We start from the raw sequence: 24292 nt of genomic DNA on the forward strand, positions 1-24292 counted from the left end.
GCGCGCGCCGGCCGCGCTCCCCTCAGAGGCGGTGAGGGAGGAGCGGGGGTGGGCTGTGCGCATAGAGGATGGTTATAATTAGGAAAGATCCCTTAAGGATGGCGGAGGGGAAGCTTTAAGAGGAGTGGCTGAGGTCAGTTCTTTTATTCAGGCTGGAGAAGATGAGATTGAGGTCAGGCCTTCAGTAGTCTCACGAGGGGAAGAGGTGGAGCAGGTTCCAATCCCCTCTGTCGCGTGTGTGACAAGGAAATGGCTGGAGGAATTTTATGGTGGTATCAGGGAAAGTTTTTTTACCCAGAGCGTGGTGGAGCACTGGAATAGGCGCCTTAGTGCTGTGGTTACGGCATCAAATCTGACAGAGCTCAAGAGCTCAGATCCGTGGTGGGAGTCCTGGAATGTTCTGTGCGCTGCCAGGAGTTGGACTCGATGTTCCTGCTGGGTGCCTTCTAACTCAGGATATTTTGTGATGCTTTGGTTTCAAGTCCAACTGTGTGTCCAGCACTGCCACTGTAACCCCAAACCACATCACCCAGCACCCGATCCAGACGTTTCCAGGGATGGGAACCCCACCCTGGACAACCTATTCCCATGCCTGACCACCCAAACAGTGAAAACATTTCTCCTAATACCTAATCTGAATCTCTCATCTCAGTTTAAAGCTGTTGTTTCTTCTCACTGCAAATAGACGAGAGCGAGTCTACCTCAACACAACCTCCCCTCAGGTAATTTTGGGGAATTTTGGCTTCTCCCTGAGGAACCTCTTTTTCCAAACAAACGCAGACTGTGGGTGCTGAGGGACCCCTTTACATGGAATTTTGGGGATGGAGCTGACTCTCAGTGCAGCCTCTTTGAGGTTTCTGCACATCAGCAGATGCTGTGCTCTTCCGTGCTGCTGCTAAGAGATGGAAATGAGACAAATCTTGAAGGTTTTCCATATAAATCCAGAACAATTATAGTAGGTATGGAGTGAAAGCTGGCCTGTCCTTGCTATCCATAACCCGGATATATATCCATGACCTAGCAGATAATCAGTTTCTGTAAATCGCTGTATGAAATGGAGGGTTAGCAGAAAAAAAACCCAAAAAACCAAAAAAAACAACAACCAAACCACTTAGAAATTGAATAATGGCAAAATTATTGGACTTTGAGGTAACAAGCTCCTGGTCTTTCCCTATGACTTCAGGTTGAGGCCGTCCAGTTTTTTTATTTAATTGTGCTCACTTACAAGTTTCTGCTGGTATTTTGGCTGCTGCCCAGTTTAGAGCCTTGTTCTCTTTTTGCTGTGGGTGTCCCATCATCTCTCACAGCAGGAAGAGGACAGGTAGGGAATTATGTTTAATTAACAGCACAACTCCAGGCAGTTTCCCTTCTTAAGGTGGCTGATATGGGGAGAACAAGAGACACTGTTGAAATAGTTTGATCAGATACCATCCAAGGAGTTATTTGGAAGTTCATTATCAATTTTTACAGCCAGCCAAGCCAAAACTCGTGGGTTTCTCTTATTTTAGTGCCTGGTTGTTTGAATTTCAGAGCAGGGAAGTTGGGAGGAGCCCTGGTGCAGGCAGGAAATGGTTAAGAGTTCCTATCACCTGGGAAAGCAATCCTTTGATTTTTCAGAGGGCGCTAACATGCTGCAGTTCATGGAAACAAAGGGAAGGGGATCAAGTAGAAAAGTTGTTCTTGGATTTTATTCTCAGTGGCAGAACTTCTGAGGTCTGGATATTGATGTCTGCGGGGAAAATACGGAGATTTTGGATTAAAAGGGATTTTTTTTCCCTTATCATCATTCAAAAAAGGATCTATGAGGTAAGTCTTGATCCAACTGGTGACTTTAGATAACTTCTTTTAAGAGTGAGGAGTAAAGAAAACGCCTTTATCTTGCTGACCCATTTTAAAACAGTGAATTCTTTGCTGAAATTATTCCTCGGGCAGGGAGCAGAGGCAGGAGCGTGAGTCAACAACTGCACAGAGCCCACGACGCTCGCTTGTGTTGTCTGCATTCAAATCGCTTGCATTCATTCCTGAGCTGGAGTATGGAAATTCAGCACTATAATAAGCCAGGGGAATTTGCCACTCGGAGTTGCAGTAAATATTTCAGCGCTGACACTCTTTCAAGCTGTAGTAGTGGCTGTGCTCATGTGCTTTTGGAGTGGGGTGCTTCAAGCATCTCTGGTGGTGGCTCTTAAAGTAATTCCCAAGCCTTGTCTCTTGAATCCTCATTGGTGTCCCCAAGGTTTTGTATTTCCAGCTCCTGTAAGGACCAGGCTGATTCATTTTGGGGCTCTAAGAGAGGGGTCTCGATTGCCATGAATTCTTTGCCTGCCTGCACCTGAGTTCTCACCTTCAAAAGTGCGACTGGATTGTGTGTGTGTGTGTGTGTGAAAACAGATGATTTCTCACGCCAGTGTGGCTGCCCCAAGTGTGATGGATGGTGACGACTGTCACTGAGAGCCAGTGCCACATGAAAGGAAGTTTTTACATCCCGTGGAGAGCCCTAAAAACCCATCCATTCACCTTGGAGCTGCTTTAACTGCGCATAAACGGCACTCTCACTCTTGGGCAGCTTGACAGATTTATCTACAAGGTGCTGAGTTCCGGTGGATTTCTGGAGCCTGGTGAGTGTGTGGTGCTGCTGGTTCCACTTTTCCCTCTCTGGCTGCCTGTGAGTGGGCGCTATCTGCAGCGTGGGTGACTCCCCACGTGGATCAAAGCGCAGGGCTGTGCTGTGACACATCAGCATCGCTGCTGCAGCACCCACCTGGCCAGTTCTTCCTGCTCTTCCCACTGCACCCCCACGCTTTGCTCCTGTTTTCTCATTGTCCAGGAGGGAAAACACTCCAATCCAGAGCTCCTTCTGTCTTGGCATCAACAGAGACTTGGGGCTCTTTTGTTCTTTGCCATTTTATTCCCCATCGCTGTCTTTCTGATCCCCTGGCCACGCCGAGCTTTTAGCATCTCCCTGTGCTTGTTCCCAGCTCCTCAACTCTCTGTTCCCAGGTTCTGGCTGGGCAGGAATGTTTCATCACCCTGCCCTATTTTGAATTTGTGCTCTGGTCCATCACATTTTGCTCCTTCTGGATCCCTGTGGCACCTGCAGGAATAAATTACTGGAGCTGGGTGTCAGGAACTCTGCCTTGGAGCATTCAACTCCCTGTTGTTGGAAGGGATTACTTTTGCATTTACACAAAAAAATTGCAAACCCTTGTATTTCTTTCTTTCTTTTTTTTTTTTCTTTCTTTTTTTTTTTAATCTTGTCCTTTTTTTAGCAAGATTTCTCTTGTTGGAAAAAAGTTTTCTCTAAAATCTTGTCTGCTAAGTGCTCTTGCTTCTGTTGTCAGGATCTGACATTCATTTCAGCTATTCAGTGTGAAAACCCTTTCCAATTTCTTTACCAGTGCTATTGATTAAAATGCAGTTTACTTTTCTGGGGAAAATTTGATATTCAAAAATGTCTTTTTGCTGTGAGTCAGAATGTACTTTTCCGTGGAATAAAAATTCTGGAAAGAACAAAAAAAATATGCTATTGGAAATGTTGAACAAATTATATTGTCGTTTCAACCTGGTTATATAAGAAAAAAAGACATAACTTCAAAGTCCAAATGAAAAGCTCTGGTATTTTTCTCATATTTTGAGAAAATGAATACATTTTTCTCCAGCTGCTCAATTTTATCTGTTCAGAATTTTCCATATGAAACTCTGAGAATGTTCTGTACTGGCCCTAACTCCAAGTTCCTGTTTAACTCAGCTGGCTGTTTCAGGTTACATATTAAAAATGAATTATGAAGCTTTTTCTCCTTAGTTTTCAATCATTGATGTTTCTTCTAGAAACTAATAAAACTATTTCCATTTTTTTGTGTAGAAGTCTATCGTTCTCAGGTTATAAATGTTGTATGGTACAATTATTTAGAGTTCTGAAGAAAACTGATAGAAAAGATCTTTGGAATGCAACCGGTTAAAATTTAATTTTGCAGATTAGAGATCAAAAAATGTCTGCGGTAATTTACTGCTGGTTTAGATGCCCTCATATGATGCTCTCTCTCCCTGTCAATATTGCTGTGGTTATTTTGGGGGTTTTCAATATTCCCTTTTTCCTTAATTGAAAACTCTTTGCTGTGCTAAGTAGAAAGGACCTGAGCTCTGCTGAGCTGGGTGCATTGAGCTGCCTAAATTATAAGAGGAAAATTTGTGGCAAGATCTGGTTTTCATTCTAAAATAAAATCCCTGAGGAGAAAAAATACCCTGGGGGTGATGGGATTTGGGCTCTGGATGTGCTGCTCTTGGATTGGTTTTTGGTGGTGTGGCCTCTCCTGGGCTGCTGGTGGGCACTGCCAGAAGGGACCAGCTTTGGGGGAGTCCTCTGAGGGTTTAGGTGCTCCAGTCTCCAGGACAACACTGTCACATTGTTTTGGGGGGAAGTTCAGAAAGAGAAATGCCACCTTGTACTTTTCCAGCACTGTAATACCCTGATTATTCTTGATTTTTCCTCAGTCTGCGACTTCATGAAGCCCATTATTCCTTGTCCTGAAGAGCAGCCATTTCCATGTCCACCACTCATCCTTTCTCTGTTCTAACCTGTGCTTTCATCTCACCACAGATGATTTTCTAGCCCTTGGAGCTCTCCTCTGGACTCCAGTTATCTTCCCAGCTCCAGAAGTGGTGCCCCAAACCCGAAGAAGACTTCAGCAGAAGCTCCAGCAGAGCTACCTGGAGGGAGAGGACTCCCCAAATCCCCAGTGGTGTCAGAGGGATGAATTTCCTCCTGAGCTCCTCTTCCCCACTCTGAGTTGTCTCCATCAGCTCTGCCTCTGATACCCCTATGATTTGGTAACTATTTTATCTGTTCCCCTCCTCAACTTCCCTATAATCTGTAAAGAAAATATTCCATATCTGCTTCACTTCCTACTTAACCCCTCAAAATTTGTGGGTGAGAGGCACGGACAAAGTAAGTGGAAAAATCAACACATTTGCAAGCCAATTTAGAGCTCAGCAGAGAAAAAAAGGAGCAAAATATTTTATAAAATCCTGGAAGGTGCAGGCAAATGGAAATTTTCAGTTTAAAGTAGAGCTTTATTTTGGAATTCCTCAAGGAGAGACTGGAATTCTGCCACAGTGTAGTAGTCTTATATTGCAGGAAACCAGGAATGCCTCAGTCTCTTGCCCTGTACACTTCACAGATTCTCACTACATTATACAAGTTTGACTTGTTAATTTTATAAAGTAAAAAGAAGCAAAAACCTTTACAGGCTGATTTCCTGTGCTCAGAAAGAAATGCCTGAGAACTGCCTGGAGCAGGTTCACACCATCATTTAACTCCAGCTTTCAATATTTGGTTTCCACACAACCCTTGTGTCTGTGAAAGCAGCATCTCCTCAATTTTTTGGGTGCCATGGAGGTGATTACATGTAGAATAGAAGATTTCTGATGGAGTTTTCTGTCAGCTTCTGCAAAATTAAATTAATTTCACAGGAACTTCACTGGGAAAATTCCTGTTCTAAATAACTTTTGTCATTGTGAGTGAGTAGCACAAGAGAATGTGGTAAATTCAGCTGAATTCCAGTGCACATATTCTTGGCATTTGTGTATTTTCAGGGAGTTAAAATCCCATGTTATAAAGAAATCCAATGATTTAGTTACTGAAGGAGCCATAAGTGATGGGAAAGGATTGTGTTGGATTTTATATAAGAAAGTTCAGCTGCAGTTTCTGGTGTTCTACTGAGTGGAGATACTGCAGAGACCCTTGAGAAAGAGAATTTTATTTCTGATAACCAAAATCTGAGAAAAGACAGCAATAACATTTTCTGAGCAACTTACTTAAAGGAGCAAGCTGATTTTAAAGGTTTTTCTTTCAACATCCTTATTAGACACAAAAAACGCATCTCTAACGGTAAATTTCTCCTGCATGTTTGGACTCATCCTACTTTGGAATCTAACCAAGAAAATGCTGCTGAATTTCCATCCCTCAATGTTTGATTTCAGGTGTGGCTGCCCTCATCAGCTGAAAAATATGTCCATCCGAGGCCTGAAGAAGAAACAACCAAAGACTTTTAAAGTCAGAATTATAACAGTGGATGCTGAGATGGAGTTCAGCTGTGAGGTGAGAGTGTCAGCAAATGCTGGGGAGCTGGGCAATGCCCTTTGGATTTGCAAGAATTTGGAGAAATTCAGATTATCAGTTCGTGGATGGTCTTAAAATTGATCTGCTATTTTTATAAATAATGGATTATTTAATCTCAGGTGTGTTCTTCTCTTAACTCTGTTCAGAATTTAAAGCTGTTTGCATGAAATCCATGTGATTAACACAACTAAATTAACAGTAAAGCTGCTTTCTTCATTCCAGTTGTTTGTAAGGATTCCTTTTCTCCTTGAATTTTCTTTCTTTTTTTTTTTTTTTGGAACTGACACAACTCTTTAAGACACATCCACCTTGGATAAACTGGTCAGAGCTGGTGCTAAGATGTTGCTTAAAAAATAATTTGTAAACTGGTACTTTTGTTGATCTGGGTTATTCTCTTCCAATTTGCCATTTATAAACTCCAGTTCTTTACCTGCAATGGGTGTTTGGATCTCTGGGCAGAAGAGAAAAAAAGGATTGATGAAAAAGCTGGAAGTTCTATTAATTATGGCTGATAAATTAATCAGGGAAATCATGGCTGGGGAAAAAGAAATTATCGATTGCTAAACAAATTGGGCTGTACTACTGAAGGGACAGAACTGTCCCTGATTAATTAATTCCTAATCATCCAGCAAAAGCAAAACAAGACACACAGGAATTCTGGGGAGTTAGAAAACTCAGTTCCAATGGGACTGGCAGTTTTAGTGAGACCTGGCTGCTCTGAGAGCCATTTAATATAATTTATTAGGTCTTTCACAAAGAGAATAGATTAATCTTGTATGACTTACTGTTCTGGAATGCTTGCAGGCAGAATTGTGAGAATAAAGGATTTGGAAAATTTGATTTAGAGATCAGAGTCCTTGTTAACGAATAGTATGTTCTTTCCTTTGCTACCTCTCCTTTCTCCCCAGACACTGCTGTTTTGCTGGGATGATTCCCACTCATATACTGCCTAAAAGTTCACTTTTTTTTTTTTTTCCCATTCAGTTTTTAGTTCTAGCAATTAGATAAAATGACCTTTCTGAAATTTGGTCAAATAGAAGGAACAGATGAGCAGCCTCTCTGGTGAAAGGAACAAGGCATCAGATGTGTGTGAATTTGGGACCTTGAATCAAAGTTTGCTCTCTGTGGCTGCTAAATTGAAATTAAAACATTTAAGAGGACCCATTTAAATCAGAGTAGGATAAAGGCTTGGCCTGGTGCCACTGAAATATCTGAGGGGTGTGAAAGGTGGATCTGTTCTCACTGTTCAGCATTGCTACCCCGTGTCCTGATTTGATTTCCCCTGGCTTTCTCTCAGTCTCTCCAATTTGTATAAACCATTGACTCAAAATTTTGGACAAATATTAATAAAGACTTGCCATATCCCAGGAAACCAATAATATAATCCCCATTCCCCCAAGTGCTTGGTAGCTAAATTACTCCAGCTGCTCTCTGGATGTGTCTGGAGAGGGAGAGGAGGTGGAACACAGCAACTCTGATACAGCAGCAAGAATATTTCATTAAAAACCTAAAGGTGAAATAAGATTTCATAGGAGAAAAGGCTCAAATGGAGCAAATTCATTTAGGATATACATGTTTTTCTCGATTTTTCTCTCTTTCAGATGAAGTGGAAGGGAAAGGATTTGTTTGACCTGGTGTGTCGAGCCCTTGGTTTAAGGGAGACTTGGTTCTTTGGCTTGCAGTACACAATTAAAGGAATGTGCACCTGGTTAAAGATGGACAAAAAGGTACAGGAGACAAAATGGGTGGCAATTAATTATTTACTTCTATAAATATTGACTTTCTGGAGCATGGGAGCTAAATGGGTATGTTCCATGAGAACTCAGAATTTGACACGGGAGCTTTTTTTAAGGTGAAAATAGGATTATTTGCTCTGATTGCTTCTATCCCATTTGGCCTGCAGCATCCCCCACTAATCACCTCTGACTGCTGTTAGATTAAAGCTCAGAATTACCCTTCCTTCTAAAATATGGGAAGGTTGCTTTAAGTGGATTATTGGCTACTTTCTGATTTTCCTTGGGAATATTATCTTCAGACACTCATGTATCCTTTTTGCTGCTGATTTGATTTTATTTTATCTGTCAACAGGTTTTAGATCAAGAAATCCCCAAAGAAGATCCCATTAGCTTTCATTTTTTGGCTAAATTCTACCCGGAGAAGGTAGAAGAGGAACTCTTACAAGAAATTACCCAGCATTTATTCTTCCTTCAGGTCAGGAACAGTTTTGAACCATGAATTCCTTCTGTATTTCCCCCAATCCTTTTGCATTATCTTTGATCTTGCTGGCAGCTCAGGATAATTTTGCTTGCTTCAGCTGTATCAAGAACTTTGTAGACATTATTTTTATGAAATACAAACATCTCTGCTGCCTGCTGTGGGTTTGTGTCCAGGTAAGCTGAATGTTTCATCTTCTGCAGGTTTTTGTGACAACACCCAGCAGTTTGGGGGATAATTCCAAACCTGAATATTCCAGGCTTGTTTTGCTCCTTAATATGTGTTAAAAAATAATAAAAATTCATGCAAAGCTGGAACTGCTGGAAGAACTGTGAGGCTTTTGGGGAGATCTTGTGCTGGAGGGCAAAACCTCTAGAAAACAAGGATTCCCTAAACTTTCATTTTGGATTATGGGGATAAAAGATCATGGAATATGACAGGCATGCTGAACTCCAGGTTTGTTCACCTGGCAAGGTTTAAGAGGAGCAGAGCAGCAAACACCATTTGAGCTCCCTCAAAAAGCAGATGAAGGAGCAAATTCTTGGAACTTTATCCAAAAGAAAGATGGATCAACCAGGAAAAAGCTCCATATCTGAGTTTGGGATGGTCACTTCCAATGTCTGGGACATCCAGCTTCTCTCCTGACTTGCTGTGGAGTCCCTCTGGAAGTTTCAGCCCCTGGAGTGCTGCTTTATTCCAGCAGGATGTGTCTGTGCAGGTAGCTGAGATAAATGCAGTCTGCAGCTGGAAATAAACCCAGTAAATTCCTCGTTCCTTGAGGAGGATGTGCTGATGAAACTGGGGAAATGCTGCAGCTCTGAGGGTTCATAAACCCACCAGAACTTCATCCAGAACCTTCAACCCCTTGGCAATTTATTTCTTCAGCTAATTTTGGAAAGGAATGAGAACAGCAGAACTCTTCCTACTCTTTTAATCCTGATTTTTCCACTTTTTTTTTCTTTTCTGCTTGAACCTGCCGTAGCTAGCAGATATGCAATTAGCAAATTCTTGTCATTCCAAAGTAGGAAAACAAGGCTGAAACAAATTGGAACTTGCAAAGTTTCCTGACTGTAAGAACTTCAGCTAACACCTGGATGCTAATAGGAAAAACATGTTCAGACATCTGGATGCCTGAAGATTTCAGCTCTCCTGACTCTTCAGACCTTTGCAAATTAATGTGGCATAAATGCCTGAATAAATGTCAATGACTAAAGCTAAATAATGTCTGCTTAAAGATGAGGTAATTTATTGCTTCTTCAGGAAGTTTAACAAAAAGTCCTTGTAAAAACTGATCAGAAAAAAAACCCCAACAACCCAGACACTTATGGGGGATTTATCTACATTGTTCTAAATTCTGGAGCATGATTTGCACTGTGGAGAATGAAAGCTGGAGCTTTCCAAATTGGAAGAAAAATATTTTCATTCTTTCCATTTTAACAGCTTAGAAGGAATGTTCCCTGTACTGTAACTCAGCTTCACAGATTGTGCTCACCAGGGACTAAATTTAAAAGCAAAAACTTTCTTGGTGGCTCATTTCAGTTCCCAGCACCTACATTGGTGTGTTTGTAAACATAACTTGTGCTAGCTCAAGTCATTTTCTATTTGGAAATGTTTAAGGCAGTGAGCTATGCAAAATTTTGTTGTCTTGTGCTTGTTCCTAAGCTAAATACATCTGAGAGGAGGATTTGGCCAGATTAGTTTCCCCTTCCCTCTTTAGGTTTTCAAACAGAAATTGCACAACTGATTTAAAATCAAACAACACCTCACAAACTATAACACCTCTGCTCTTGGTAGCACCACAGGTTATTAAAATGAAAATAATGTTGAAAGACTCTTTAGCATTGTCTGATTGTGCTTAGACCATTGAAAATGAATAAATTAAGTGCTGTATTATTCAGCTTCTTTTGAGGGTCTCCTTCATTCTCTCATTCTGGAAAGCTGGAGAACATTTCTTATGGTTTTCATATGACAGCTGCACAGCCCTGAGTCTGCTCTGCTGGACCTGACCTCCAGAGCTCCCTCCCAATCTAAAGTCTGATGTGATGCAAAGCTGACTTTCCTAAAGACAGGCAGGGGAAAAAAAGGGATTGTTAAAAGAAATGAAGCGCAGACAATAAAATTGATGCTTTATAGGATTTTCTTTTATAGGACTCCTTATGTAAGAGTGTGGAGACAGCTGACTGGCATTTTTGTTCTCATTAAATGCAGTGATAACTAAAGGCTTCCTGTGTTCCTGAATGCCAATTTCTTGTTGCTGTTATTAACTCCTAAAGGTGATATTTGGTGCCAAGTTCTAGTCTGGGCATGTCTGCTTTCATTTCAAGCCTGACTTAAGTCCTGACTTTGAGCTTCTTGAACTTGCTCCCTTTTTCTGTTGGTTTAGGTTAAGAAGCAGATCCTGGATGAGGAAATCTATTGCTCCCCAGAAGCTACAGTTTTACTGGCTTCTTATGCTGTTCAGGCCAAGGTTTGTGCACAGAAAATCTCTTTTTTAATTGACTTTTTTTCTCTTTTAACCCAGCACATCTACATGGTGGTGTGTAAAACACAGCAGGGTTAAAATTTACTGGTAAAGTTGGTCATCCTTGAAGGTACAAGCACAGCTAGGAAAAAAACCCATTAAATGCTACTATAAGGATTTTTTTTCTATGCTTCTTCAATTTAGGGGATTTATTTGGGCCTAACATTTTAGTGTAATCTTTCTCCAGGCTAGAATGATTTGCAGTAGTTTAAAAAATTATCATGGATGCAGAATGTGCTCAAAACAGAGCTCACAATGGGATGACATGAAACTTGTTTGTGTCTCTGAGTTCTGTTACCTTCTTGCCACCAAGAGCCCGACTTACACAGTGGCAGGAGATGAACACAATTTAGCAGGGCTGTCCTTGTGCAGCAGATCCCATCCCTCTGCTTCAGAGGGTGAATTCCTGGGAAATTCCTTCAGAGCTGCAGATTCCAGGCTGGGCTTGAAGGTTATCCAAATTGGGCTTGAAGGTTATCCAAATTGGGCTTGAAGGTTATCCAAATTGGGCTTGAAGGTTATCCAAATTGGGCTTGAAGGTTATCCAAATTGGGCTTGAAGGTTTCCCAGGCTGGGGTTGAAGGTTTCCCAGGCTGGATTGAAGGTTTTCCATGTTGGGCTTGAAGGTTTTCCATGTTGGGTTTGAAGGTTATACAAATTGGGATTGAAGGTTATCCAAATTGGGTTTGAAGGTTTTCCAGGCTGGGTTTGAAGGTTTCCAGCCTAGGATTGACGTGTGAGTGGCTCAGGGGCTGTGTTGGAGCCCCCTGCCTGACACAGGGCCTGGAAGGATCTTCATGGACTGCTCCGATGAGGAGATGTGTGCAGGGGAACCAAAATAAAATCTGCCTCAAGCTTTCACTTCAAACTATGCAAACAACAATTCCCTCAGTATTCTGCCTCTAACAAACTGAAATAACTTTTTTTTTTTTTTGGGACAGTATGGTGACTATGACCCAAATTTCCACGAGCCAGGCTTTCTAGCCCATGATGAGCTGTTGCCCAAAAGGGTGAGTCTTAATTTGATAGAAAACCAAAGCTTTGAGTCTCCTCTTTTGCAGTGCAAAATCTTTGAATCTTCTTTTTGCAGTGCAGATATTGCTGGGGATTAATCAGAGCATTAAAAACTCTGCAAAATGACCAAGCTGTGAACTGCACCTCTAACTTCACTTTGCTTGGGAGAGGCAGAACTTGGATTTGGATCTTCACAGGGATCCAACCTCCCTCTTTCTCCTGCAGGTGCTCAGGCAGTACCAGCTGACAGCAGAGATGTGGGAAGAGAAGATCACTGCTTGGTATGCTGAGCACAGGGGTATTGCCAGGTAGGAAATCTTTGCATTTCTTGGAAACCTCATACATTTATTTATGGGATTTGTTGTCTTCAGTGTAATTCAGCCCATCTGGAAATCTAATGAAACAATAAATAGGGTCTGTTAGCACCCAGAGGCAGCTTTTCCTAATATTTGTGTTCTGTTTCTACCTGTTCTGGAGGCTTCTTAGCATTATTTTTATTGAATATTTTCCTCAAGATTTACTGATTTACCTTGAAGGGAGAAGAAAAGTGGGTGGAGAGATTCTCACTCTTCTTTGGCCTTGGCCAAAAGCTCTGTCCAAGACTCATTTCTCAATGAACTCTATCTCCTGAAGGAAATATATTCATGGAAAACAATGGAAGGGTGGTTTTCCAAGACATGGAGTGGCAGGATAAGACTTTTAATGAATTGTAATGAAGATTATACTATCCATGAGTCATCTTTTGAAATAGATGCAACTTTTACTCTTTATTATTCTTTATTCTGTCCAGATGCTGTTTTTATTACCCTTTTTTTTTCTATTTTTGAGAGCAAGATGGCAAAACTAAGTTTGTACAAAGGGTCAGATTGGCTGTTCTTTTGTAAGTGGGAAATGGAGAGTCAGCCAGGAGAGAAAGGCTGGAAAGGCATTTCATAATCATGGCTTTATTCTCCAGGGATGAAGCTGAGATGAACTATCTGAAAATTGCCCAAGACTTGGAAATGTATGGTGTCAATTATTTCCCAATTGCTGTAAGTGCCTTATTTTAGCAGTTTTTACTTGCTGCAGATAATGGTGCTGTCCTTTTAAAGTCCTCCAGGGAGTTTGGAACTGGGACTCTTGACTTCTGGTTTTGTTCTGACTTGGTTTTCTTGCCTGCTAAATAAGCAAGTGAATAAAACAGTTAAGATTAATATTTTACAACCTGACAAAAGTTTTGAGTAACTCCAGGTAGGGAATAGGAAGGAGAAATAGTTTGAGCTACTATAAGCAGCCTAGAGGACTGAGTTTATTATTACCAATGACAGCATTCATAATATTTTATATAAACACTAATTGCCTAAATACAAACAAATATCAATATATTAAAATACGTGTTTCTTGTCTGTGGTTGTTTAATGTCACAAAAAATGCCATTTACTCATCTCTCTTGTTTTTTAGCAAAATAAAAACCACACAGATCTCCTGCTTGGAGTTGATGCCAAAGGTATTCATATCTATAGCATTAATAACAGGTTCTCCCCCAATAAATCCTTTGAGTGGAGCTCTATCAGAAACATTTCCTGTAGTGAGAAAGAGGTATGATGGCTTTGATGTATTATTCTTTTTCCATGGGCATGGGTGTGGACTGGGATTCTTGGAACAGGCTGAAAGCTTCCTCTGTTGAAATAATTTTGGGGGAGAAGGGGAAAATCCTGGGGAGCTTTGTTACAAAACTAAAAATAACAGCCCTGCCTTGCAGATGAGCTCAAAAGCTTGGTTCCCTGAGGCTGCTCTGAGCTCTGACTCTGTTCTGGCTCCTTCCCTGTTGCTTGGCCCTTGCAAAACAAATGTGTTGATCTCTGAAAAAGACAGATATTATGAATGCCACCGTGCCTGCCTTCATCAGTTATCCCAGCAGGAATTCCATGATCCATAAAACCTAAATGCTGTTTGCACACTCAGAAGCCGTCCTTGCAGCTGAGGCTTGGAGCCCAGTGGCAAGAGGAGACATGCAGGGAGGTGTTAATGGTTTTCTGCCTCACTTCTGCCAGTTTGCTGGGACATGATTTCACTCCTCACCACTGCAATTTCACTGTGAAGCCCAGCTTGTGCTTCTAGAAAGTGAAGGAGTGAGGAAAATTTATTCTCAGTCCAAATAATGGGCTGTGTGGAAGGCTATAATCAGAAAAAGCAAACCCAGGAAAACTACAGTGGTACTGGAATACCTGGAATTTGTCAGCCAAAGGGCAGCACAGCCTGTTCCATTTTCTGTGGGACTTTTGGAAAACAGCCCACAGAAACTGAGATCTAAAATTGAGATGAGATTTTAGATTCATATCCATTAAGTCAGAGGGGACTACTCCAAAACAGTTTTGGTCTCTGAGATCTGTGAATAAACTGCTTTATTCCCCTGTTGGGGGAAAATTGGACAGCCCTGTGTTTAAGGTTCACTTTATTCAGTGACACACCACAGCCTTGCTCCCCAAAAGGCAGCCAGTCATTGCCTGGAGGGTGAAAGGAGCTGTAGGACATGATCCTGGAGACTCAGATGCCCTGGAATTATACAGGAATTACATTGCAAATGAATTAGAGGAACAGAGTGCCAGGGGACCTGTGAGGAACAGAAAACACAGCCTTAAAAAGAAAAGGGGCCATATTTTGTTCTACAGCCAAACAGAGCATAGAGTATGGAGTGAAGCACTGAGCTGGCAGCAGGAAAACCCTGCCTGGCCTCTGGGAACAGCTTGGGATTGAAAAATTGAGGAAGCCTCCAGGATTTTGACCTGCTGCTCTGAAGAATAAGTCCTTAGGCCCTTGACACATTTGTTTATCCCTTCAGTTGTTGCTGTTCTGAGAGGTGTTTGACATTTCCCTGGCTTTAAGGCCAAGTTCTAGGGGTTGTTGCTGTGTCCTGTTCTCCTGATAAGCAAGGCTTGTTCCAGAGCTCTGGGGACAGTGCACAGGTGGCATCAGGAAAATCCCCATCCACACTGGCACTGGGCTGGGCCTGAGGGTTTATCCTCTAACACAGCCTGATTCTATGGAGAAAAACAGTTTTATGTCACTCTGCCCCTATTTGTGGCATAAATCACTGCTTCCCCAGAGAAAATGGAGATGAGCTCAAGTTTGCATTGGTTTTAATAGTTTCAACTTACTTTTCTCCTCACTGTTCTTACTTTTTTTTTCTTTTGCCTGTGTAGTTAACTATTAAACCCCTCGACAAAAAAGCAGAAGTCTTCAAGTTCTTCTCCTCTCAGCTCAAAGTGAACAAACTAGTGAGTAAACTGCTTTCCTGCTTTAAAACTGAGCCTGGTGATACTGACAGAGAAATAGTGTTTGTAAACAAAATTGTGATCTTGGGATCTCAGCCTAGATCAGCCTGTATAATTCAGGAAAGTGGGATCAGAGGGAGATGAAGGACAGGAGGAACCTCTCATCCTGTTACAAGCTTACCTGTGAGCCTGCCCTGGGTGCTGATTTTCTTGGAGCTGCCAGCACTTGTGCTGAAGTCAGAATTGTCCTGTGAGGCCAGTGTGGGCCTCTGTCCCTCTGGCAGGGGCACAAGTCCATCAAAACCCCATTTGCTTTGCCTTTCCTATCCAGATTTTCCAGCTGTGCATTGGAAACCACGACCTATTTATGAGGAGGAGAAAAGTGGACTCCATAGAGATCCAGCAAATGAAAGCACAAGCCAGGGAAGAAAAAGCTAGAAAAAAGGTAGATTTTTCTTGCTCCTCTGTTGTTGAAGACGGTGATTATTATTCCAGCTCTGCCTTTGCTGCTCCTGTATTCCATCAGTGTGTGTGTGGGAGGTGAGGAAGTGCAGCAGGACTGAATGTGGGAGCAGCCCTGTGGCAGGTGAGGTCAGAGGTGTTTGTGTGGAGAGGTGATCCCAAAGATTTGGGGCACAAACCAGATCAATCCAAGGGCTCTCCCAGCAGTCTGAAATAACCAGGAGTGCCTGCCTGAGAAGTTTAGTGCTGCAAAGTTCAGGCAGCTTCAGCACCTCTGGTGAGCATCCCTGCTGGAGAGCAGCCCCTTCTTCATTTGATGCATTTCACTCAGGCTCAGGTGAGATCCTGCTGCAATCCCACCAACTCTTGCTCATCCTACTTCCAGATGGAGAGCCAGAGGCTGGCCAGGGAGAAGCAGCTCAGAGAAGAAGCTGAGAGAGCCAAAGAAGAGCTGGAAAGGCGCCTTTTCCAGCTGGAAGATGAAGCCAGGCAGGCCAACGAGGCCCTTGTGAGTTAGACTGAATATTCTTGTGTTTGATGGGCTTTCTTGGTTTGGAAGCAGGATTTTTTTCACACCAGGAATTGTAGCTCAGACAAGGCTGGAGAGTTTCTGATCACTGGTGGAAAGGGCATGCAGGAATCACTGGGAAATCCCTGATCTGCCATAATCTGTGAGCCATTCCCTCCCTTTATTTGGCTCACAGTGTCAGGCTAAGAGGGGAGGAAAGGAAACAGTCTTGGAGCTGAAATTGGGAGAAAGAGGCAACTGAAGGGGCTGACTTCAGCTTTGTCCAGCTCTAAGATTTTCCTCCTTGCTTTGTAGAGGTGAGACACAGCAAATTCTGGAGCAGAGGAGGAACATTAGACCCTTAAATTGTCTGGTTTTTATTTAAGAAATAATAATTTATCACTTAGTAAGGATGTCTTCTGCCTGCCTGCCTGCCTGCAGGGGTGATTTTGGACAAGGAACTAAGAAAAATTCTTTCTCCTCAGCTCCGATCCCAGGAAGCAGCAGAGCTGCTGGCTGAGAAAGCCCAGATTGCAGAAGAAGAGGCCAAGCTGCTGGCCCAGAATGCTGCAGAGGCTGAGCAGGAACGCCAGAGGCTGGAGATCACAGCTCTGAAAAGCAAGGAGGAGAAGCGGCTGATGGAGCAGAAGATGCGGGAGGCGGAGCTGATCGCCGTGAAGCTGGTGAAGGAGTCTGACAGGAGGTGGGGTTTGCTTCCCCGGCGTTGTGTGCTCTCAGCTGGGCTGCAGGAGTGCTGCTTTCCTCGGAGCCAAACCCAGGAGGGGGGAATTATTCCTGAAGTGACACTTCAGAGGGACTAAGCCTCCTTGTGCCTTGTTTGTTCCACCTGGATGCTGTTGTTGTATTGCAGGTCAAATTTACAGAGGATCAGATGCAAAGCTTCTTGTTTAGCAAGAAAGAGAATGTTTAGCAAGAAAGATCCAGAATGCAGAAGCATCTTCTATTTAGTTTAGTGTTTTCAAACGAGCACTAGCTACTTATCTAAATTTACTCTTTATACCCTGTGAGATATGAGGCTGTTTTCACTCATTAGTATCAAGTGAATGGTGTCTTGTTTCCCTTTTAGATATTTAAGAAGTGTAAAACCAGGTAAACTCATTTGGAATATAAACAACTCTGAGTGTTTGCATGTTCTCTGAACATGCAGAGCAGGCCAGTGTTGACAGAGGATTTTTAACCCTGTTATTAAGAAATCCTTCTACTTGTTTTAGGATACTGCCAAGAAGCTTGCCAAAATAAAGCAACCTCTCCCCACCTCGGGGAGGATCTCTGATGGCCTGGAGAGAATCTGTGTCAGCAGGTTGTAACTGAGCCCATGGAAATTAGGAGTAGGAAAATCATGGTAATTCATCCACTTTGTGCAGGAGTGTGTCTGTCCTGCTGTGCCCAGTCAGTTCTCCATGTGAGCATCTCCCACGAGTACCTTGGTGTGAAGATAACACAGTAGTGGACTTGTCCTCTGGAAGCTAGTGAGCTCTGAAATCCATGTTGGAAATCATCAGCCATTCCCCTCAGGATATTTCTCTTCCAGAGCCAAGGAAGCAGAGCACCTGAAGCAAGACCTGCACGAAGCCCGGGAGGCCGAACGCAAAGCGAAGCAGAAGCTCTTAGACATAACCAGGCTTAATTATCCTGTAAGTTCTGCTCCTCTTGGCACCTCTTCATCTTCAGGGATAGTCAGGGGTTGATGTCATTTTTATAGCCCCCATCAAGCTGATTGGTGGCATGGTTGCATCCAGCTGGGGGTCAGACTGGTGTAGAAAAGCAGTGTGGCAAGGGTGGAAGCTGGGTTTGTTCAGGGTGGTAAGAAAGGCAATGCAGGAGTTAACACCAGAACTGGTGATGGACTTAGGGAGCAGAGGCTGTCTTGCCTTCATGGCTAACTCGTGGTGCCATTTCAGCCAGGCAGTTTTTTGTAGACATGGCTGTGCTGAGCCAGCTGTGTCATCCTGGCACATCCATCTGTTTTTGGGCAAAGCAGGTGAAGTTGTCCCCAGCAAGAAAGCACTGCTGAAGGTCTGTGCCCCAGCTCCCTCTTCTGCTCCAGCCCTGCTGAGGCTGGGTTTCTATACTCTGCTGCAATAGAAACACTGCAGCCAGGATAAATCTCTGCTCCTGTGGGTTGTAGACTTCAGCTGGCTGCAAGGGAAGGGCTGCAGGAGCATCTGTGTGTCTCAGAAACTTAGGAAATAATAGGAAACTTAGGAAATAGCTTAGCATGGTACTCTTGCAGAACTGAGGAGATAAATCCCAAATCAGTCCATCAGATCTGGCTGACAGTGCTTGCGTTGCCTCTTCCAGCACATGGCCAAGTACCCCCAGTACTCCCCGGGTGACAGCAGAGATGCCAACTTTGACAAAGCATCCATCAAGCTGGATTTGAAGGACATCGACCTCAAGAGACTCTCCTTTGAGATAGAGAGAGAGAGGTATCAGCATGCTTGAGGTGCAAATGAATGAGAAAGGCAATGAAATCTTTGGGAAGCACAGTTCATCTTTAAATAATTTGGGATGTGCGCATGGCTGGAGGCCTTTCACTGAGCTGGTGTGGGTGATGTCTGTGTCAGACTGGCTTTTCACACAGGGGAAGGGTTTTTGGTGGCATCAAGACATGATAAATCCAGAACCTTCTGTCTTGGGGTGGGACAAAGCACCTTACTGAACTGACAGCATGTGAGAGGACAGAAGTTTCCCTCTAGTGCTAAACTGTGGAATTGCTGGGAGCTGATCCATCAGACGTCCCTTAGTTTGGAAGGAAATGCTTGGTGAAAAGTTAGGAAGCAAAAAAGTAAGAAGTGAACCCCCTTGTCACTGGGTCAGGGGAGCCAGGCTGGCATTGCCAGAGTTCATTTTACTTATAAAACATAAAAGGAAACAAAAACCAACTCTCCTCCTTCCGCAAACACCTGTTCTTGGGTTAAATTGTGCCACACTAAACTTTTTGCCTCCCAGGCTGGACTACTTAGAAAACAGCAGGAAATTCGAAGATCGACTGAAAGAACTGAAGTCTGAAATTCATGCTCTGAAACTGGAGGAAAAACAGGCTGGGCTTTACAGTCACTGGAATGAAGTCTTGGGCTCCTTGGATCGCTCCTTAGGAAGTGTAAGAACCCCACATCCCTGCCTCTTTCTCCAGCATGAACCCTAAAATGCAACAGTGTGTATGCCAGAGGGAGCTGCTGTATTTCAGTCCAAGCCTTCACTACCCTTAATGATAAAATATTAGAAGCATAAACACTTTTAGAGGAAAATTCATGTCAAAACAAAATCTTAGGGCCTTTTTTCCTGTGCTGAATACCAGGAGCATCAGCAAAAAAATAATCATCTCATTTTATGATTGTGAAATCACAATCAGGGTTTAAGGTCTTGGAGCAAATGAAATTGTTGTGACTAACACATTCAAATGTGGTTTCTTACAGTTTGCATCACATTCTCATTCATGTGCTTTGTGGTTGCTAAAAGTCATAAAAGCCTTGGTGTAATTTTTTTTTTTTTGAAGGCAATGAGGAACTAGACCCAGATTTTAGTCATAAGTTGCTTGTTATTTAAATAAACTCTTCAGCTTCTTCCTGCAGCAGAGCAGGAATAGGGCTGGCTTTGTCTGCAGGTTGTTCCTCATGTAGCAAAAATGGCTCTGAGTCAATGGTTTTTCAGAGACAGAAGGGAGGCTTGAAAAATTATGAGAAAAGATGGCCTTTATTTTCTGACTACTCATCTGATGTTCTTTTTGGCTTAATGAGTGTTGACATAGAGAGGGCATTAAATTTCCATGTGCTCTGTTCTTTTCAAGGCCCCATCATGGATGAGAACCTTCGAAACTGGAGATGCAATGGATGTAAATCTTCAAAGACCTTTCCCTGCTTACTTGTTAAACACTGCAAGCAGCTGGCCCTGCACCAACAAAATTCAACACATGGTGCCAGTGGAAAAGTCATCTTCCCAAGCCAATTCCTTGGCTGCCAACAGTGTGGGCACAGGAACCAGGAAACAGATTATAAAGGTAATCAGATTTGTCAGTAAATTCCTAAATGTTGGCTAAAAGTTGAGAGTTCAGAGTGGTTGGCTGCCTTTAGGGACCTGGTTTGTCCTGCTCTGTCCCAGCCTCACAGCTGACAAGGCTTTTGCAGGATTTTGGAGTCCCTGGTGCTGGCACATCATTTGGGAATGTTTATAACTCGAGGCTGCCTGTTTTTTCTCACTTCTGAACTAAGCTGGAGTGCAAAGCTGTAAGCCTTGGTAAATGAAGCAGAGATGTCTGTACACAGTAGGAGGATCTGTGTTAAATTTTATTTGTACCAGCCAGACTTGGAAATGAGAAATGTGCTCCCAGGTATAGAGAGCTTAAAACATACTGTGCTTGTCTTCTTCTTTTAAAAGGCAGGGAGGAAGAGACCAATAAATCCCCAGGCTCCCAACAGCTCAGTTCTCTTCCATGTGCTCCCTGTCAAAGAGGCTTGAAGAGCAATGAGCTGAGTGTCAGGAGAAAACAACCTGCTTTGAAATATCACTGGGCTGGAGAATGAGGAAGAGCTGTAAGGAAATGTGGTCTGGAACAGTGGGAAGGAAATCAGCTGTCTGTAGGCAGTGCTAATTGGGCAGGGTATTGGGAATGGGGAAAGCCTGATGGAGTCACTGTGGTTTATCTGAACAGAACTGGAGGGGTTTAGGATCAATTAAAAGCTCCTGAATGTAACATTCAATACCTCCTTCAGGGTTGCTGTGCTTAGAACCAAAGGACACAGCTGAGTGCAGCAGCAGCTGAGGGAGCAGCTCTTTTTGAGGCAACAGAAGCAACTTTTAAGACTAAACTCAGGGGTGAGGCAAATTTGTTTAAAGAAGGAAGAAAAAGCGATTGCAGAGCATCTTGCAAAAGGCTTCAGAGTTGGAGGAGAGGAATACCCAGACCAAAGGGAGTTACTTTAAGCCAGCACTAATTCTCCCTCTTTGATTTGCCTGCAGGTTCAGCAGCATGACTCAGATGTGATCTACATTTGAAGCCCCTCATTTCCTTACCAGCCTGGCGGGACTGGTGGCCTTTTTGCCTCTGTGGGGACACTTGGGCAGCTCTGGTTGCTGCCAGCTGTGAGAGACAAGGCACTGTGGATCCAGAGCTGCCATCCAGCTCCCAGGCAGGTGACATCAGCTGGGAATGCCACAAGTGCCCCCAGTGTGGCTGGGAGCAGTGCAAACCCAGAGGAAATGTTGTTTTACTGCCTGTGCACTTTGGAAGGAACACTTCACACTTTTGCTAAAACCCTTCCTCCCCCAGGTGTTTCACACACTTAGAGCTCTGCTGCTGGAGGAAGGATGTGAGGCAGCAAGTGCCCAGGAGATGTTTGGGATGAGAAAACAGAACACAAGCTTGGTATTTATCTCCACAACAGACTAATTATGGTTTTGGTCCAGTCCCTGGGACATGACTCCCACAGAGCTGCTCGACCTTTTAGTGTTTGTCTGCCAAGTATTTTCCTTCTCCTCCCCAAACATTTCTTGGTTCACTTAATTGATTTGCATTTCTCTGTGAGAAATCTCAGCTTTTAATTCCAGATGCAGAAGTGGACATCTTCAAGTACCTCCCACTCCTGGGGGAATCCTTTGTTTGGAATGAAAAGCTTTTGTTCTTCCAGTCCCTGACCAGATCAAGCATTTTCTGCTCGAGCAACCTTTGCATACATTAACTGTCTTCCCACTTCTGTGCAACACAGCTCCCAAATTAGACACAGACAAAAGATGCTGTTGGTGTCTGCTAAAGTGGGACTTGTTTCTGGTGGAGAGGTGCATGCAGCAAAGTGCCTGCCTCATTAGTAAAACCCACTTGCATTTCCTGGTTTTGTGTGCATTTAAGTATCTGCTTCTCCATAAATCTTCACTCTGAGGACTTCTGGGGAAGCAGACAACATTCAGCTGCAGCTAAAGCAGGAGTCCAGCTGAACTTTTGACATGTGATGTAAAAATGAATGGTAATGTTGTTAAATGTCTTGTTCTAAAAGCCGAGATTAAAGAAAAAAACAGGTTCAACAAAAAGCTTCAATTTCCACTTGCTTCGAAGGGAGTGTTGTGTCAATATTCCTCCAGCATGAACAAGGCAGGTTTGGAGGACAAACACCCAAATCTGCTCTGTACACATTTGCAGCAGGCTGAGCACAGAGGGGGATGGCAGCTGCCCCTGGAGAGGGACAGGAGTGCTCTGCAGGGCTGCCCTGACTGCTCCCAGCCCTGGGAGCACTTGCTGCCTTGGCTGGGTGGCTTGGGCTGTGTTAATTCTCTCCCAGCTCAATCTGGCACGAGATGTTTGCAGAATATTGGCTGTTACACACAATTTCTGAGCTGTCTGCAGAAGCCTGGTGTGTGAGAGGGAGAAGCTGTCAGAAATGCCAGAATGATGAGGCAGATGCTGTCATGGACCCAAGGCTGGGGAGGGGGCATGGGCCAGGATTTGGGACACTAAACCATCTCTTGTTTAGCCAGGAAATGCTGCAGCAACTTTGAATGAGCCATTCTCAGATTTGAGGGTTAGGAGAAATACTGGGATTCCCCTGGTTCTTCTTTTCCTGTTCCCTCTTCCCTCTTTTTTTCTGGCATGTGCCCTCATCCTTCACACGTGCTGGGCCTTCCTTCTGCTCTTGTGTTTGAGCTGCCCCATGGAGCAGGGCCCAGAGGAGGAGATCTGCTCCATGTGCACCTTTGATTTATTTCTGTGGACTTAGTCCTGTAAATCCCAGTGAAGAAAAGGACAAGGTCACACTCCTGCCAGCTCAAATACAAAACCTGCCTTTACATGATGTTTTCAGCCTGCTGTGTCCTTGCTGGGCATTGCTCCTGTGCAGCACCACATTCCTGCAGGCTGGGATGGGTGTTTGAGCTCTGAGATGGGCCAAGAGGAGCTGGGAACTGCTGTGAACCTTTTAGATGGGGCAGGAGGAGCTGGAATCTCCTGTGAACCTTTTAGATGGGGAAGGAGCTGGAATCTCCTGTGAACCTTTTAGATGGGGCAGGAGGAGCTGGAATCTCCTGTGAACCTTTTAAAGGGGCAGGAGGAGCTGGGATCACCTTGAGAAATGCACAACCATGCATAGAGTCAGGTGTGCTATGCCCTTGCAGGGAGGCTGCTGCAAGGAGAAGTGCCAGCAGGGTGTTAATTTGCTTAAACCCTGAGTAAATATTTGCAGCAATTAAACTCTGTAAGTTGGTGCTTCTGCTGCTCACACTCACCTGCAGTATTGACCACAGGATCTGAGACTGTGCTTCAGCTGAGGGAAGTCTCAGGAGCCTGAGCCCTGATTTCCCCCAAGAAGAGAAGACAAATCCACTTTGTAATCAGTGACTGCAGGATTTGTCAGCCTGAGGAGTGAGTGAGATTTCTCAGCTGCCTGCTGAGGAGCTGGGGAGCAGCAGGCAGCAGATGGTGCTGCAATGCTGCTCTGCAGCAGCTCGGGAAGACCTGGCTGGGAAATCCTTGGGAATCTCTGCCCAGCCCTGTGTTCTCACACCAGCAGGCACTCGCTCCTGTTCTTCTCCTGGAGTTTAACCTGACGTCATTTTTGACAGGGATTCAAAATCTGTGAGTGGTGTGCTCTGGGAAGGGATTATTGCATGAGCAGCTCGGTCCTGTGGGGCTGCCCAAATTGCAAAAAAATCCCCTAATGCTTCTGACACCTCATTGTCACTGTCAGCCTGTGGAAATGGCCTGGGTGGATTTCATCCCTGGCTGCCAGGAGTGTGTGGGACCCCACAGCTCTGGTGCTATGTGATATTTTTATTAATGCTGCTTGAAACAAGCGTGGATTTGTTAAATTTGCAGAGCGTGGAAGAATTGTGGTGTGCAGTGCAAAGAGGGTGAGAGAGGCCTGAGAATGGGCTACAGAGGTCACTGAACAATTTCATCCTTTGTTTTCCTGCTGGAAAGGACATGATGTTCTGATCTCAAATGAAATAAAAATGGGAAAAGAAATCCTGCAGCAGTGAGGAGCTGCTGGGAGATCACCTGGGGAGAGGGGAAGTCTGTTCCTAGAGTGACACAGTGGGTGGAAGTTGTGTTTCCCCATCCATGCTTGCTCTGTTTCTCTGAAAAACCACATGCTCTAACCCCAAGGGCCTCTCCCTTCCCTCAGAAACCCTTGGATGGGGAACTGTGCACATGGGAAGTGCTCCTGAGCCATGGAGGGCAGCAAATGTTCAATCCT

The 24292-nt window shown here is 43.8% G+C and overlaps 1 protein-coding gene across 4 annotated transcripts; it reads left to right on the forward strand.

The window, feature by feature from the left end:
• The first annotated feature begins 24 nt into the window (after window positions 1–24).
• LOC146765776 (merlin-like) lies at window positions 25–22133 on the forward strand. 4 transcript variants are annotated; one of them, XM_085557462.1, is made up of 20 exons: window positions 25–722; window positions 1698–1806; window positions 4595–4824; window positions 5977–6094; window positions 7717–7842; window positions 8204–8326; window positions 10713–10796; window positions 11792–11860; window positions 12090–12172; window positions 12820–12895; window positions 13305–13442; window positions 15047–15121; window positions 15450–15563; window positions 15966–16088; window positions 16574–16791; window positions 17641–17743; window positions 18411–18538; window positions 19062–19212; window positions 19900–20109; window positions 21069–22133. In XM_085557462.1, the coding sequence occupies exons 3-20, from the start codon at window positions 4817–4819 to the stop codon at window positions 21102–21104; spliced, it is 1983 nt and encodes a 660-aa protein (XP_085413588.1). In that variant the 5' UTR covers window positions 25–722; window positions 1698–1806; window positions 4595–4816; the 3' UTR covers window positions 21105–22133. The 4 variants fall into 4 exon arrangements, with proteins under 4 accessions (XP_085413588.1, XP_085413589.1, XP_085413587.1 ...); XM_085557463.1 differs by lacking the exon at window positions 1698–1806; XM_085557461.1 differs by lacking the exons at window positions 25–722; window positions 21069–22133 and having other exon boundaries at window positions 1601–1806; window positions 19900–20286.
• The last annotated feature ends 2159 nt before the right edge of the window (window positions 22134–24292 follow it).

This window comes from Lonchura striata, chromosome 19 (assembly GCF_050655825.1).
Source record: "Lonchura striata isolate lonStrDom1 chromosome 19, ASM5065582v1, whole genome shotgun sequence".
In the NCBI taxonomy this organism is placed as follows: Eukaryota; Metazoa; Chordata; class Aves; order Passeriformes; family Estrildidae; genus Lonchura; species Lonchura striata.